At 40.2% G+C, this 15,588-nt stretch overlaps 1 protein-coding gene across 3 annotated transcripts in view; it reads right to left on the minus strand.

Moving 5' to 3' along the window:
* Nucleotides 1-15,588, minus strand: part of KIZ (kizuna centrosomal protein) — a 176,680-nt gene that overhangs the window by 101,392 nt on the left and 59,700 nt on the right. For all 3 annotated transcript variants that reach the window (XR_002824100.1, XM_012555584.2, XM_023731397.1), the window contains exons 5-6: nt 10,372-11,011; nt 9,149-9,464 (exon numbers count right to left, since the gene is read on the minus strand). Coding sequence is in view for 2 of the 3 variants with exons in the window: in XM_012555584.2 (XP_012411038.1) it covers nt 9,149-9,464; nt 10,372-11,011 (956 nt within the window). In the remaining variant the exon portion in view is untranslated. The remainder of the gene's footprint in view (nt 1-9,148; nt 9,465-10,371; nt 11,012-15,588) is intronic.

A 15,588-nucleotide genomic window follows, 5' to 3' on the forward strand; every position in this document is an offset into this window, starting at 1 on the left:
ATTCCATCCTTAATTTCTTCTATAACCCAGTAGTTTTTGAGCAAGGTGTTGTTCAGTTTCCATGTGTTTGATTTTTTTTTCCTTGCTTTTTCTGTTGTTGATTTCTACTTCTATGTCTTTATGGTGGTCTATTCTGGTGAATGTTCCATGTGCTTTGGAAAAGAAAGTATACTTGGCTGCTGTTGGGTAGAGTGTTCGGTATGTGTCTATGAGATCAAGTTGGTTGACTGTAGCATTTAGTTCTTCCGTGTCTTTGTTGGGCTTCTTTCTGGATGTTCTGTCCTTCACCAAAAGCTGTGTGTTAAAGTCTCCTACTCCTATTGTGAAGCTGTCTCTCTTTTCAGTGCTGTTAGAGTTTGTTTTATGTATTTTGGAGCCCTGTCATTGGGTGGGTAAATATTTATTATAGTTATGTCCTCCTAGTGTGTTGACCCTTTAATCATTATATAGTGTCCTTCCTTATCCTTTGTGGTGGATTTTACTTTAAAGTCTATTTTTCAGAGATTAATATTGCCACTCCTGCTCTTTTCTGAGTGTCGTTTGCTTGATATATTTCTTCCATCCTTTGAGTTTTACTTGGTTTGTGTCTTTAAGTCTAAGGTGTGTCTCTTGTCGGCAGCATATAGACAGATCGTGTTTTTTAATCCATTCTGCTACTCTCTGTCTCTTTATTGGTGCATTTAGTCCATTTACATTCAGCGTAATTATTGATAGGTATGAGTTTAGTTCTGTCATTTTGATGTCTTTTTTTTTGTGTTGTTCACAGTTTCTTTGTTCCACTTAATTTTCTGTGCTGAGTCATTTTCCTTTAGGTATTTTTCTTCATTGTTGCTGATTTTGTGTTTGCTGAGTCTTCATATTTTTCTAGTTTTTTATTTTGACTTGTAGGATTGTGAGTTTCCTTTGTGGTTACCTTAATATTCACCCCTATTTTTCTAAGTTTATACCAGTCTTTTATTTCTTTATATCGTCTTGACTTCCTCTCCATATGAAAAATCTATGTCTACATTTTTTAAGTCCCTCTTTTTTGTTTTAATGTCATCATCTTTTACATATTGACATCTGTTGCCCTATTTTCAGTGTTTCAACTTTTATTTACTTTTGTGACTTCCCTATCTGGGTTGATACCTGGTTGCTCTGTCCTGTGTTCTAGTCTTGGGTCGTTATCTGATGTTACTGATTTTCTAACCGGAGGACTCCCTGTAGTATTTCTTGTAATTTCGGTTTTGTTTTTGCAAATTCGCTAAACTTCTGTTTATCCTGAAATGCCCTAATTTTGCCATCATATTTGAGAGAAAGTTTTGCTGGATATGTAATTCTTGGCTAGCAAGTTTTTTTTTCTTCAAGGCTTTATATATGTCCCACATAATTCTTAGGGTTTCTTTATTTTTTTAAATCCTTTTATCTGATTTTTCCTCAAATAAGTTGGTGTCAACTGCTTTATCTTCAATCTCACTCATCCTGACTTCCATTGCCTCAATTTTGCTCCTATGACGTTCTACTGAGTTGTCTAATTCTGAAATTTTATTGTTAATCTTCTGGATTTCTGATTGCTCTCTCTATGGATTCTTGCAGCCTGTTAAATTTCTCATTATGCTCTTCTCTAATCTTTTTAATTTCCTCTATTGCGTGTTCTGGATTTTGCTTAATTTGCTTCCTAATTTCTTGAAGAGTTCTGTATATTAATCTTTTGTATTCTGCCTCCGATAATTCCAACAAATTTTCCTCCTCTGGAAAATTTCCTCCTCTGGAAAATTTCTAGATTCTTTCTTTTGGGAGCTTGCTGAAGTCAGCATGGATTGCCTCTTTATGTGCTTTGATATTGACTGTTGTCTCCGAGCCATTCATAAGTTATGATATTTATTTATTTTATGTTTGCTTACTGTGTTCAGCTTTTTGTTTTGTTTTGATGTGCCCAAATAGGCTGATCGTATGAGCTATTTTGATTATTGGTACCTTTGAAGCGCTAATGACCTGTCACAAGGTGGTTAGATCCCCCTCCTCCTGTATGGATTCAGCTCAGGTGCCCAGGTAGACAGCCACCAAGTGTGTGGTGTAGACTCTGACTTACAGTCCTAGACAGGCATGAGTGATTGGTGTAGGCAAAGGCATCTGGCTGCAGCAGGGGGATATACTCTGAGCAAGGCAGGGGGCTGACGGCCAGCCATGAGTGTCCAGGAGGAAGGTGTGTCCCTGCTCCCTGGAGTGCACAGGTGGGTGGGTTTTGTAGCCAGACTGTGAGCACCGAATGCCGTTGGGTGTAAGGACTGGGGAGCACCTCTTATTCATGGGCTCCTATCACAGGTGGCTAGGTGGCGTGGGTGGAGCCACCAGTCCTCTGGCCCCTGATGTGGGTAGGTGAAGATCCTGCTTAATGGGCAGAGCAGTGTCAAATGTCAAGAACTTGCCACTTCACAGCTGAAACAGTTGAAGTCAGACTTCCAGTATATACCGTTGTACTGTGGTAATGAGGGCCTACATTGTTGAGATGAGCCCACACAAGTCTATGCAGGGGGAAAGGTACTCCAAATTCCATGGATCCCTTATGCCTGTGCCTAGGCAAAGGAGCTGTGCCTATCCTGGGTTCCTGGCTTAGGGGAGTTCGCAGTTTATTTTTTCCCGTTTGTTAATTTGTTCACTCTCCAAGCAGGGAGAATGGCTCTAGGCATGTGATGGATCCTACTTCCGGCCCAGGGGACTTGGGAATTACTGAAGCCAGTCCAGGACCCAGTGCAGAGCAAGGAGCGGGTAGGTAAATGGGAGAGAGATTTTTCCCTAAGGGGGGTGTTTTTGATCCACGGGGTAAACCATACGCAATTAACTTCCCTTTCACCGATGAGGGCTGCTTCTCACTGGTTCTGGGTGGCCGTGTAGACTCTCAGTGGCTGGGTCTCTCCCTGTGTGGAAAACGCGCCGCCCGAGCATGGCTGCTTGCCTGCCTCACTGCTCACGTCTGAGCTGATCAGGCCTGAAGGGCTCAGGCTCTTGCCCGGTCAGGTCTAGCAACTCCTCGCTGCTTCCGAACTGTCTCTCCCTCCCCGTGCCACTCAGTCCGGTTCCTCAACTCTGCCTTTGATGTTCATGGCTCCCAGATTGCCATATATAATCAAATCACTTGGTTTTTTTGGGTCTTTGTTGTAAGAGGGTCCATCGGAAGTGTCTGACTACTCTGCCATCTTGGCCTCGCCTCCCTCGCCATCCTTGCTTCTAAGGAGCATTCTGGCTGTACTTCTTCCAAGACAGGTTGGTTAGCTCTTCTGGTAGTCCATGATACATTCAATAATCTTTGCCAACACCAAAATTCAAAGGCATCAATTCTTCTTTGGCCTTCCTTTACTCATTATTCAGCTTTTGCATGCATATAAGGCAACTGAAAATATCACAGCTTGGGTCAGGCACACCCATATCCTCACAGTGACACATTTGCTTTTTCACACTTTAAAGAGGTTTTTTTCCGCAGACTTGCTCAATGTAATACATCGTTTGATTTGTTGACTGCTGATTCCATGGGTGGTGGCTGTGTATCGAAGTAAAATGAAATCCTTGACAACTTCAATATTTTCTGTTTTTATCCAGTTGTAAGGATTTTTGTTTTCTTTATTTTGAGGTGTAATCCATAACAAAGGCTGTATGTAGTCTCTGATCTTCATCAGTACGTGCTTCAAGTCCTCTTTGCTTTCAGCATGCAAGGTTGTGTCATCTTCATATTACAAGTTGTTAACTAGTCTTCCTCCTAATCCTGATGCCGCATTTTTCTTCATATAGTCCAGCTTCTTGGATTATTTGCTCAGCATACAGACTGAATAAATACGGTGAAAGGATACAACCCTGACGCACACTTTTCCGGATTTTAAACCACGCAGTATCCATTTGCTCTGTTTGAACGACTGCCTCTTGGTCTATGTACAGGTTCCTCGTGAGCACAATTAAGTGTTCTGGAATTCCCATTCTTAGAAATGTTGTCCATAATTTGTTATGATCCACATAGTTGAATGCCTTTGCATAGTCAATAAAACACAGGTAAACATCTTTCTAGTATTCTCTACTTACAGCCACGATCCATCTGACATTAGCAACAATATCCCTGGTTCCACATCCTCTTCTGAATCCGGCTTGAATTTCTGGTAATTCCCTGTTGATGTACAGCTGCAACCGTTTTGAATTATCCTCAGAATAGGGTACTCAGTTAAGAGCCAGCTTCTAGGCCCAGATGAGTTCAAAGTGCCCTGAGCCACACTGTGACTTGGAACACATTACCCCTTCCTGCTTGAGTTTCCTTATCTGTAAAATGGTGATGGTAATAGGATTAAATGAATAAAACTCTTACAACAGTGCTTGGCATGCAGTCAGTACTTTTGAAGGGTATATCACCGTTATGATTGTGATTTGGGTGGTAGAGGACAGACATTAAGAGCGTGAATTTTGGAGTCAGAGTGGTAGTTTAGATTCTAGCTCCACCACTGGCCAGCTTTGTGATCCAGAAAGTGTATTTAATCTACCTAAACCCCATTTGAAACACTCTACTTGGCATCTGCAGCACAATTTCATCTCAGTTCTCCTCGTTCTTCCCTGTGGCTTCTTCTCAGGCTGCTTTGCTGGTTCCTTCTGATCTTGCTGGCCTCTGGATATGGAGGTCAGGCCTTGAACCGCTTTCCCATTTGCACTCACTCCCTAGTGACCTTTTGAGGGCTCATGGCTTTAAAATGCATTTTCATATTTATTTAATAATTTCCAAATGTATTTCTCTAGCCCTCACCTCTCCTCTGAATTGCAGATTCATAAATCCAGTGGCCTATTCAATATTCGACATTTCCACTTGGATGTCTAAAAGGCATCTAAAATATTATATATCCAAAACTCCCACCTTGATTTCCTTCCCCTCCAATCTGTGCCTCTATATGCTCTCCTTCGCAGCAAATGGTAACTTATTGGTAACGCTCCTAGTCACTCTGCCCCCAAACCTAGACACCATCCTTCCCCTCCTTTTCGATCACACTCGTATCTAAATCCATAACTCATCTTGTTGGTTCTTCCTTAAAAACATATACAAACCTTGAACACTTCCTACCCCCCATTACCTCTCCTCTGGATCACTGCATTGTTCTCCAAGCAGGTTTCCCTGCTCCCACCCTCTCCATTAAATAGCCAGAATAAGTCTTCATCTCTCTCGAAGTACAAACCAAAGTTCTTCCTACAGCCTATAAAACCTTTCATGATGTAGCCTGCTGGTACTTCTCTCAGTCCATCTCCTTCCCTGCCTTACCAGCTCTGCTCCAGCTGCACTGGCCTCTTTGCTGTTCCTGGTAACACCACTTATGCTCTCACTGCAGGGCCTCTGTACGTGTTGTTCCCTTTGACTGGTATGTTCTTCCCCTAGATATAATCCATCCCCCTCCCAGATATGGGGGGAGAGAGAGAAACCACAAACTGAAAAACAAATGTACCAGGGTGAAAAGTACAGTAGCAAAAAATAAAGCAGATTAAGTGGATAGACCACTACCCGTCTGTCAGTTTGTCATACTGTGGTGGCTTGCATGTTGCTATGGTGGAAGCAATGACACTGGTATTTCAAATATGAGCAGGGTCACTCATGGTGGACAGGTTTCAGCTGAGCTTCCAGGCTAGGACAGATTAAGAAGAAAAGCCTGGTCATCTACTTTAGAAAATTAGCCAATGAAAACCTTATGGATTACAACAAATATTGTCCCATATGGTGCTGGAAGATAAGCCCCCTAGGTGAAATAGCCACAACAATGAACTCAAACATAACAATGATCATAAAGATGGCACAGGACTGAGCAAGTGGACAGAGAAGGCACAGGTGCAATTTAATGTGGCTAACACATTCACATTCTTTGGGTCTGTACTCAAATGCTATCTTACCAGAGAGACCTTCTGTGCCTATCTCATATTAAATTACACCAATGCCTTCTCTATCCATTCAATCTGCTTCATTGTTTGTCATAATACTTACAAATTAATAAACTGATTATCAGTTTATGTTTTCTCCCTCCCCTTCAACATGTATGATCATAAGTACCATAAGAGCAAAAACATTGTTTTGTTAATTGCTGTATTCCCACAATTAGAACCATGCCTGGCACACAGCAGGTGCTCAATAAGTATTTAATGTTAACTGAGTACACACCTATTCCAGTTATTTATAGATGTGTAACAAGCTAATCCAAAACTTCATGGCTTAAAACAACAACTATTTTATTATATCTTACTATTTTTAAGATCAGGAAATCAGTGAGGGCTCAGCTGGGTGATTCTTCTGTCCCATGTATTATTGACAGAGGTCATTTGGTGATATTTAGCTGGTGGATGAGCTTGTCTGCAGAGTCTAAGAGGGCTTCACCTACATGTGTGACACATTGGTGGGGATGGCTAGAAGACAGGGCTCAGCTGGAACCATTGCCTAGAGCACCTACCCATAATTTCTTCACCATGGCAGCCTCAGATAGTCATACTTTTTACATGGTGGCTCAGATATCCAAGAATGAGTGTTCCAGCAAATAAGGTGGAAACTGTACAGCCTTTTATAACCCGACATCGGAAAACGTACAGCATCAATTCCACCACGTTCTATCTGGTTGAAGCAGTCATAAGTTTACCCAGATTTCAAGGGAAAGGGACAAACACCCCATCTTTTGATAAGAGGAGTACTGAAGAATTTACAGTCATATTTGAAACTGCCACAACCCTATAACTCATAGCACATAGCATGGGGCGTAGGAGGTATTCAGGAAACTTTGAATTTGAGTCAAACGGTTGCATCAAAGTGGAATTATAGAATGGGATTTTCAGTTTGTTGTTAGTTGCCATCAGATCGGCTCTGACTCATGGCAACCTTATGTATAACAGAACAAAATGTTGCTCAGTCCTGCATCAACTTCACAATTATTGTTATGTTTGAGTCCACTGTTACGGCTATGGTGTCAATCCATCTCATTGAGAGTTTAACTTGTTTTCGCTGACTCTACTAACCATGATGTCCTTTTCTTGCAGTTAGTCTTAAGGGAGTAGATTGTTTGATACAGAGAATTAGGAAGAAAAATTAATTCTAAATAGTGTACATAATTTCAAAACCAAAAAGCAAATATCAAAACTCAATACATTGCTTCATAGCTATCACCATCGTTATCACTGATGCCAAATCAGAAGTTCCAGTTTCCCTTTCATATCCTCTCTATATGTCTTCCTTTGTCCCCAGAGAAGCCTCTTCATCTTTGTTAACTAAAATTCGTTCAAGCTACTTTTCTCCAGGACCCCAACAGACACTAAAGCAATCTGAGATACTGGATCTATAGGATCTGTAAATATGATGTTACACCCTCAGGACTAACAACTAACCCCTCAAAGCAAAGGAGAAGAGTTCGTGCTAAACAGTGAGAGGAAGTAGAACCTCAAAATCCGTGGGAATGTCAGTGGGTTGACTGGCATCATTTAAAACCACCTTCAACTACTCCCACTTTCAACCTACTCTTAGAGAGTACTTTCTCCACAGAAAATCAATAGACTCAAATTTGATAACACACACAGAAAGAAAACCATTGCTGACTTACCTCTTCACTCTGGAGGCATTTTATTAAGACAAATATTCAAAGATTACCCAAATGCCCTTATTTTCCAATAAACAGTGGAAAACTATACCCCAAAATTCCAAGGAGCTTGGATTTAAAGTCATAGGAAAAAGTCATTTATATAGAAGATGGGAGATGAGACATTCTTGACTTCTAGGGAAATGTTAAGCAGTTAATTCCACACATATACTCAAGTCTTTTCCTCTCTGAAAAAGACTGAGTCCCAGGTAGAACAACAAAGTATCAGCCTGTCCAATGAGTTGCTATAAAAAGAAGCCTATAAATATAAAACCCAAATTTATAAAATAAATATATTTTATCTCTAGCAATAAAGTTTCTGATGATATAATATGTAATACTTAAATCTCTTTGAAGAGAAAGGTATTATTACTATGCAAATCCTTTTGTCTTGCTTCTCTAACAAATCAAACTCCCAAAGGACAGGAACTATGTCTGTTCTTCCATCACAGTACAAACACTCTGTACAAGGATATGCTCTTAATAAATACTTCTTGAATATCAGTTTGGGGTCTATCAGACTAACAAACTTCTCACCACAGGTAGACAGTGAATGGTTAAAAGCAATATATTAAACCCTACAACGGTGCTCTAAACGAGAATCTATGCCCTCATATACAAGAGTGCCCACTTGGCTTTTCACTTTGCTAGGACTGCTGGAATGAAAGGGTGACCCGTATTACGGTGTGACTTCAAGTTTTAGCAGTGGCAGGTGGTGAGGAGAAGTAGGCTGTATGGAGGGTTCTGCCCCAGTGGCCTACGTGTCACTCCTCTGCCCTTGGCTTTAGTTCCCTCATTTGTAAAAGGCAAAATCTACCTGAGGTTGTTTAATTAGGTTCCTTTTCCCCTAAAAGATACTTGATGCTACTTAGTGTTTTTTTTAATTGCAAAGTCAGTTTTCAGCAATGTACTAAGTTTTCTACACATCTCTACTTAGTATCTTCAATCAATAGTCAAAAAAAAAAAATATATGAGGTTTTACGAGGAATATTATAATAAGTGCCCAAACCATACAACACTAACTGCGCTCCTGTCTAACAGAGATTCCAAAGTCTTAACGTTTACATTCACAAAAAGAAAGCTGGCTAGATATGCACTTTGAAGAATCTATTTATATTTAATTGTGTGACAAAAACGACACTGTGAAAAAGGATGTAAGAATTAAGGAAATACCATCAGATACCAAGCTCTTAGTCTTTAAAACTGAATTATAATAAACTTTAACTATTTCCTACCTTCTATGTTACCGTGACTTCAAAATGGATTTATTTTCTAAAAGGCTGGAGAGGAGGGGTGGGTAAAATGGCTAATGAATTAATCAGGGATTGCTTGGATATAATTATAAACTGCTAACTACCATGATTCAATTCAGACTTAAAAAAAGAAAGAAAGAAAATTAGACCTTATCAAAGAGACTACTTATGAGATTTAAGAAACTTACACGTTCAAGGCTGAGTGTTCAATATCACATTTCCAGTGGAATGAACTCTAAAAACGTCTACAATTAAAAACATAATAGTAAAAAAAAAAACTGAATGGCTTACTCTCTTGTTGGTGAGTTAGTGGAGGATTCCTTTTTTGAATTAGGAGAGCTCAGGCTTTGCAAAATAGAATTCTTTTTTTTGGTGAATAGGGTATCTCTTTCCTCCTCAGAGTGAATTAATTTTAAGGCTTTTATTCCATCCTTTCCCTCCATCTTGTCATATGGATTTGGCTGTGGTTCTGGACTCTTTAAAATCAGATCATCTTCACTCACAGAAACTGTGAGGTCACTGCTGCTGCTCAAACTTTCCTCTTCTTGCTCCTCCTGCGTTTTTCCGAAGGTCCTCTGTGACTCTGGGTCCCCCTGAGGAAGATGATCTATAAGAGGGGTATGAATGGATTACTGATCAGTGACTTCAGGAGAAGTGAGGTAAGACACTGCACCTCAAAGAGTGGAATTACTCAACAGTCAAAAACATGTAAAATAATCCACAACTGATTTTAGTATTTAAAAAAACTCATTAAAAATATTTTCCAAAAATATCATGGTGCACTTAAAATTCAGGGAATTCCCTAGCAAAAATATTTCCACTTAATGTATTTTAGAACTTACTGGAGTATCTGTTCGCCTGGAACAAAAGAGAAGGAACCCAAGAATCAGAGAAGAAACCGGACTGCTGGACTAACTGTTTCCATGAACCACTGTCTCCTCTACCTTGAGACCAGAAGAACTAGATGGTGCCTGGCTACCACTACAGAACATCTGATCAGGGACACAATAGATGGATCCTGATAGAAAGGGATAAAATTGTGGAACAGAACTTCAAATTCTTAAAGAATCCAGACTTACTAGACCTACTGAAGTGGGAAGTGTTCCCAAGACTATTGCCCTGAGTTATTCTTCAAACCCTGAATCAAAACTATCCCGAAGTAACCTTTAAACTAAGTTTAACAGTTTAGCTCAAAAAGTAAAGATTGTCACCCTCGAGTATCACATTCCTTTAAAAAATTATGTATATAAGACCAAATGGACAACAGCTATTCTAAAGCACAGACAAGAAGGTTGTGGGGTAGGGAGTTGAAGTTAATGGGAGTGAAACAACTAGAATAGAAATAACAAGAATGTTGACACAGTGTGAAAAGTGTAGCCATTATTTACCCACTTCATTTTCTGACAAAGAGATAAAATAAGACAGTGTTACTTTGTCCTTACATAAGACTGCTACCACCCAGAAAAACTGAATACCAACAAGCAATGGCAAACCAACTCAGCCTCTTCTCCTACCTAAGAAATCTTCCCAAGCAGAGCGGTTCTCTTGAGAACACTTATTTTCAAATGCACAGTATTCTGAAACTGTTATCGGAGAGACTGGCAGTCTGGCTCTTTCTTCCTTGACTTCAATATGTTCCCGTGTCAGTATTTCTTCCTCTGATCCCTCTGATCTGCTGGAACTGTCACACTTTAAATCAGTAGTTCTGTTCTCTGGACTTAATCCTTCCTGTAACGGGGAATGAAGTTCAGCAGACTTTTTGCTTTCAGATAAATTGCTGTGGCGTGTGTTGCTTCCTATCTCCAAGCAGTGAGTTTCCTCCCCCTCAGACAATACATCGGCTGTGACTGGCGTTTCCTCGCCAATCTGAAGAGATGTCTTTCCATCTGTTTTGTCAGGCTTATTTAAGCACTGTGTATCACTATCAGTTTGTACTACACAGCTGTCTGTCACATTACTGCTCTGGGTTGTCTGTCGGCATGAATGTGGGTTAGGAATTGAAAAGTTCTTTGTGGGCTGGGGAGATTTCTGCTCTGTACTGAAATCTCCAATGCTTGAGATGGCTGACATTTGGCGGCCCATAAAGATTGTTGCTGGCTGATACATTCCTCCTGACACGGCTGTTCCCAAGTTAATTCCCGCCTGGCTTGCGACCTGCAACACCAAAAGAGATATGAGTAAAATCTACTGTGTATGAATAATATAGCTTTTTTCAGAAATTAAATGAGGTAAAAGAAATATAACCACTGAAATCAGTATCTACCACATTTTATACAACTCATGGCATTCTACACAAAAAACGAACGAAAAACAGTATTGTCCGTACTATTTAATTTTAATGACAATAGTGTTTCACAAAGCAAATATTATCAAAGACTAGGAAATTCAAATTTTTCAAAAAAAGATATATAGAAAAGCCTATGGGGATCTCAAAATGTTATTTCTGGTATGTGTAAATATAAAAAACTTCTAATAATCACCTTCAGAAGTGCATTAAAATACAATGTATCATGTATAGAATAATTCCAAGTCAAATTGCAAATAACAATACCAATTCTTCCTGAGCACCTTTAAGTAATTTTAAAGATATTTAAAGTAATTTTAATTTACCAGCATGTCTATGGGGAAAATGAGCATGGTCTCTTCCTTTAGAGAGAGAGAGAGAAACAGAAGCAACTGACTCAGTGGCTTGATCAAGGACACAAGGTGGGAAGCAGAACTGGAAACAACAACCATGAAGTGTTTAGGAAGTTAAGAAATTTCCTTCCAAAGGGAACAAAGCACTTCCACACACACAACAGCATTTATTTCAGAGGATTATGGAGTACATGGGGGGATGTATTCGCACCCTGTGTTAATAACTGACATTAGAAATAGCTAATAGAAATAACAACTGACACAGAAATAGCTAATTTCTAAAACGTAAAAATAATATCCCCACTTTCCCACTTCATCATCCTGACATGGCACTTTCTCTCTCTGACCCTGACCACCCGAAGCTGTGTCTCGGCACGTTAGAACTCTGTCCTTACAAAACCAAACCAAACCCGACGTGGTCCAGTCACTTCTGACTCATTAGCGACCCTATAGGAGAGAGTAGAACTGCCCCGTAGGGTTTCCAAGGAACAGCTGGTGGATTCGAACCACCACGATTCTGGTTAGCAGCTGGGGTCCTACCCACTGTGCCTCTGTCCTTACAGCCCCTGCCAAACAGGAAGAAAATGCCAGTATCTCTTCTGGCTCTCATTGGTCCCGGTGGGTTTGGTAATTTGCTAGAATGACTTACAGAACTCACAGAGACTTCCTGTACTTACAGTTACCCATTTATTATAAACAGAAAGGATACAAGTGAAAAGACACATCAGCCAAGGTCTGGGAGAGGTCCGAGCAGCATGAGGCTTCCACTATTCCCAAGGGTGTGCCATACCCTTTCCTGTGTATAGATTTTCTCACCAATCCAAGAAGTCCTCCAAAAAAGACAGAGCTCCAAAGTCCAGGGTTCCTTAAAGTCAATGGAACTTTAATGTATATGTATGACTGGAGCCTAATACGTATGCGTGAATCAATAAATACATACGATTGAGTCCATCACATCCCCTCCTCTTCTGAGGTCTGCTGCCAGGGTGGGGACTGTAGAGTCCCTACTAGTTTACACTTGTTTAAGTGTTGCCTGGCTATTTGATAAAACTAAGTCCTCTTGACTGCTAGCAAATTCCAAGGGCTATTTTCAGAAACCAGTCCCCCCCACTCCTATTCCACAAATGGAAAAACTGATGTCCAAAGTTTAGGAGATAAAATGTCACACCCGTAAAACCCACTGCTACTGAGTCTATTCCAACTCATAGTGACCCTATAGGACAGAGTAGAACTGCCTCATAGGGCTTCCAAGGAGCGGCTGGTGGATGCTGACATTTTGGTTAGCAGCCGAGCTCTTAACCACTGTGCCACCTTCTCTTAAAATATACCATCTCTTTTATTCTCAAAATAAAAAAAAACACCTTTGGAGTTTAAAACAAACGAACAGGGATATCAGTGAAAATGGCAAGTAACCACCTCTGAAAATCCTCTGCTCTGTAAAAGAAATTATAACACTGGCAAAAATATCCACAATCAATTTTTTCAAAACTCTGGAAATTAACCAAAGGCTAGAAGCAATCCTGGGAGTGGCTGTTAAAGAAAAAGGGATGAATCTTGGCAAGAACAGCAAGCTCTGTGGCAATTTATTTATTTTTTAATTTTTTATCGTGCATTAGGTGAAAGTTTGCAAAGCAAATCAGCTTCCCATTTGATAGTTTATACATAAAGTGCTCCGTAACATTGGTTTCATTCACCACAATGTGACAGCACTTTCCCCATTTCTGTCCCAGGTTCCCTGTTTTGTTTTGTCCTGATGTTCTATCCCTCCCTGCCTTCTCATCTTTGCTTTTGGGGAAATGTTGCCCTTTTGATCTTGCATAATTGATTGTTCTAAGGAGCACACTCCTCTTGGGTGTTATTGTTTATTTTGTGGGCCTGTCTATGGTTTGGCTGAAAGGTGGTCTCCGGGAATAGCTTCAGTTCCAGTTCAGGAGGGTGTCTCAGGACCACAGTCTCAGAGGTTCCTTCAGTCTCTGTAAGACCAGTATGTCGGGTCTTTTTGGTGAATTTGACTTTTTGTTCTACAATGTTTCTCTCCCGCTCTGTCCAGGACCCTCTGTTGTGATCCCAGTCAGAGCAGCTGGTAGTGGTAGCTGGGAACCATCTGGTTCTTCTGGTGCTTTGTGGCATTTTAACTTGCCCTATTCGCATTCCCCTCTTCAGGTGTGCAGTAGCTTTGAAAACCAACAGCCCACAAACTGCAATAAAAACCAGCAGACTGGCAGCCAGGAGAAGGGGCAGAACAAGGATGGAGCTCCTTTAAAGCCCCATTCCCAGAGAACTGTCATTATTTGACCTATCTGGTCCAAAACCCAAAAACCAAACCTATTGCTGACTCATAGCAACCTTGAAGGACAGAGTAGAACTACCGTTGAGGTTTTTAAGGAGCAGCTGGTGGATTCGAACTACCGACCTTTTGGTTAGCAGTCTTTTGGTTAGTAGCTCTTAACCACTGTGCCACCAGGGCTTCTCCACCTAGCTAGTGGTTCCCTGGAAAAACCCACTTGCAAGGCTCTCTTATTTGACCTGACTCAGAGCTTATCCAGCGTAAACAGTCTTTTCCCTGGAGATGTTTATCAAAAAAAATCAGAGGCAATTGTTTAACATTCAGGCTGCCTGAGGTAGTGAACAACATTTAGAGAAAACAACAGGCTAACCCTAAAACGTTTAAAAGGAAAAGCTGGTGAATGAGATGTCCACAAGGGGCTTTGATAAGCTCCAACAAATCCCTGGGAATCTAGAAGGCCATGTGCATACTCAGGAAAATACCTCAGAAGGACCTAAGCCCTCAACTCTGGCTTAACTTGAGGGTTTGCACAAGCAGGAAGTAAAGGCTAAAGTACAATTGTAAGTTGCCTGGATGAGTGCTGAAGGCATGCCCCAAAACACGCACAGTGCTTCTTGGCAAAGACTATGAGACTTATTGGTTCCAGGTATTTAAGAAAATCTGTCTAATCATTAGCTAACAACAAAGCCAACTGAACAGAAAGTTCAGTGGCCACACATGATAAAGAACATAACTTTCACAGAATTTTATCAAAAGTCAATAAACAAGTGCAACAATAGCAACCAACATCAACAACCAACTCTGAGTGGGGGAGCATCTGATTTTCAGAGTTGTCAAATTATTTAAAATAACCATTCTTCAGCAAAAATCATGACACATGGAATAAAACAAGAAAGTATGTACCATATACAAGGGGGAAAAAGCAATCAATAGAAACTATCTGAGGAAGCACAGATGTTGGACCTATCAGACAAAGGGTTTAAGTTAGCTATTTTAAACATGTTCAAAGAACTAAAGAAAACCATGTATTAAGAACTATAGGAAACTATGAGAACAATGCTTCACCAAATAAAGATAAAAATTTATATATATATATGTATATGCACAGAGAGAGAAAAAAATGAATCAAATAAAAATCATGAAGTTGAAAAGTACAATGGTCAGGATGAAAAATTCACCAGAGAGCTTGACAGCTGATTTCAGAAGGCAGAAGAAAGAATCATTAAATTAGAAGACAGGCCAAATGAGACTATCCAGACTGAGGAACAGTAAGGAAAAGTTAATGAAAATAACAAAAAAAAAATGAACAGAACCTTAGTGACCTGTGGGACATCTTCAAACATACCAACACATGCATAATGAGAGTCCCAAAAGGAGAGGGGAGAAAGGGGCAAAAGAATATTTGAAGAAATAACAGCTGAAAACTTCCCAAATTTGATGAAAAATATTAATATATACATGCAAGTTCAACGAACTTCAAGTAAAATTAGCTTAAAGAGATCCACACCTAGATACATCATTATCAAACTACTGAAAGAAAAAAACAGAGAATCCTGAAGGTAGAGAAAAGGGACTCATCAGAAACAATGAGGCCAGAAGGCAGCGGGATGACATATTCAAAGTACTAAAAGAAAGATTGTCAACCAAGAATTCTGTATCCAGCAAAACTGTCCTTCAAAAATGAAGGAGAGAGACTCCGGCAAGATGGCGGTCTAGGCAGAAGCACCACGCCGTCCCTCCACAACAAAGATCCGAAAAACTAAGCCAAACAGAGAATCAACAATCCTGAAACCCTAGAACATCAAAT

Source organism: Trichechus manatus, unplaced genomic scaffold, assembly GCF_000243295.1.
Source record: "Trichechus manatus latirostris isolate Lorelei unplaced genomic scaffold, TriManLat1.0 scaffold00042, whole genome shotgun sequence".
Taxonomy (NCBI): Eukaryota; Metazoa; Chordata; class Mammalia; order Sirenia; family Trichechidae; genus Trichechus; species Trichechus manatus.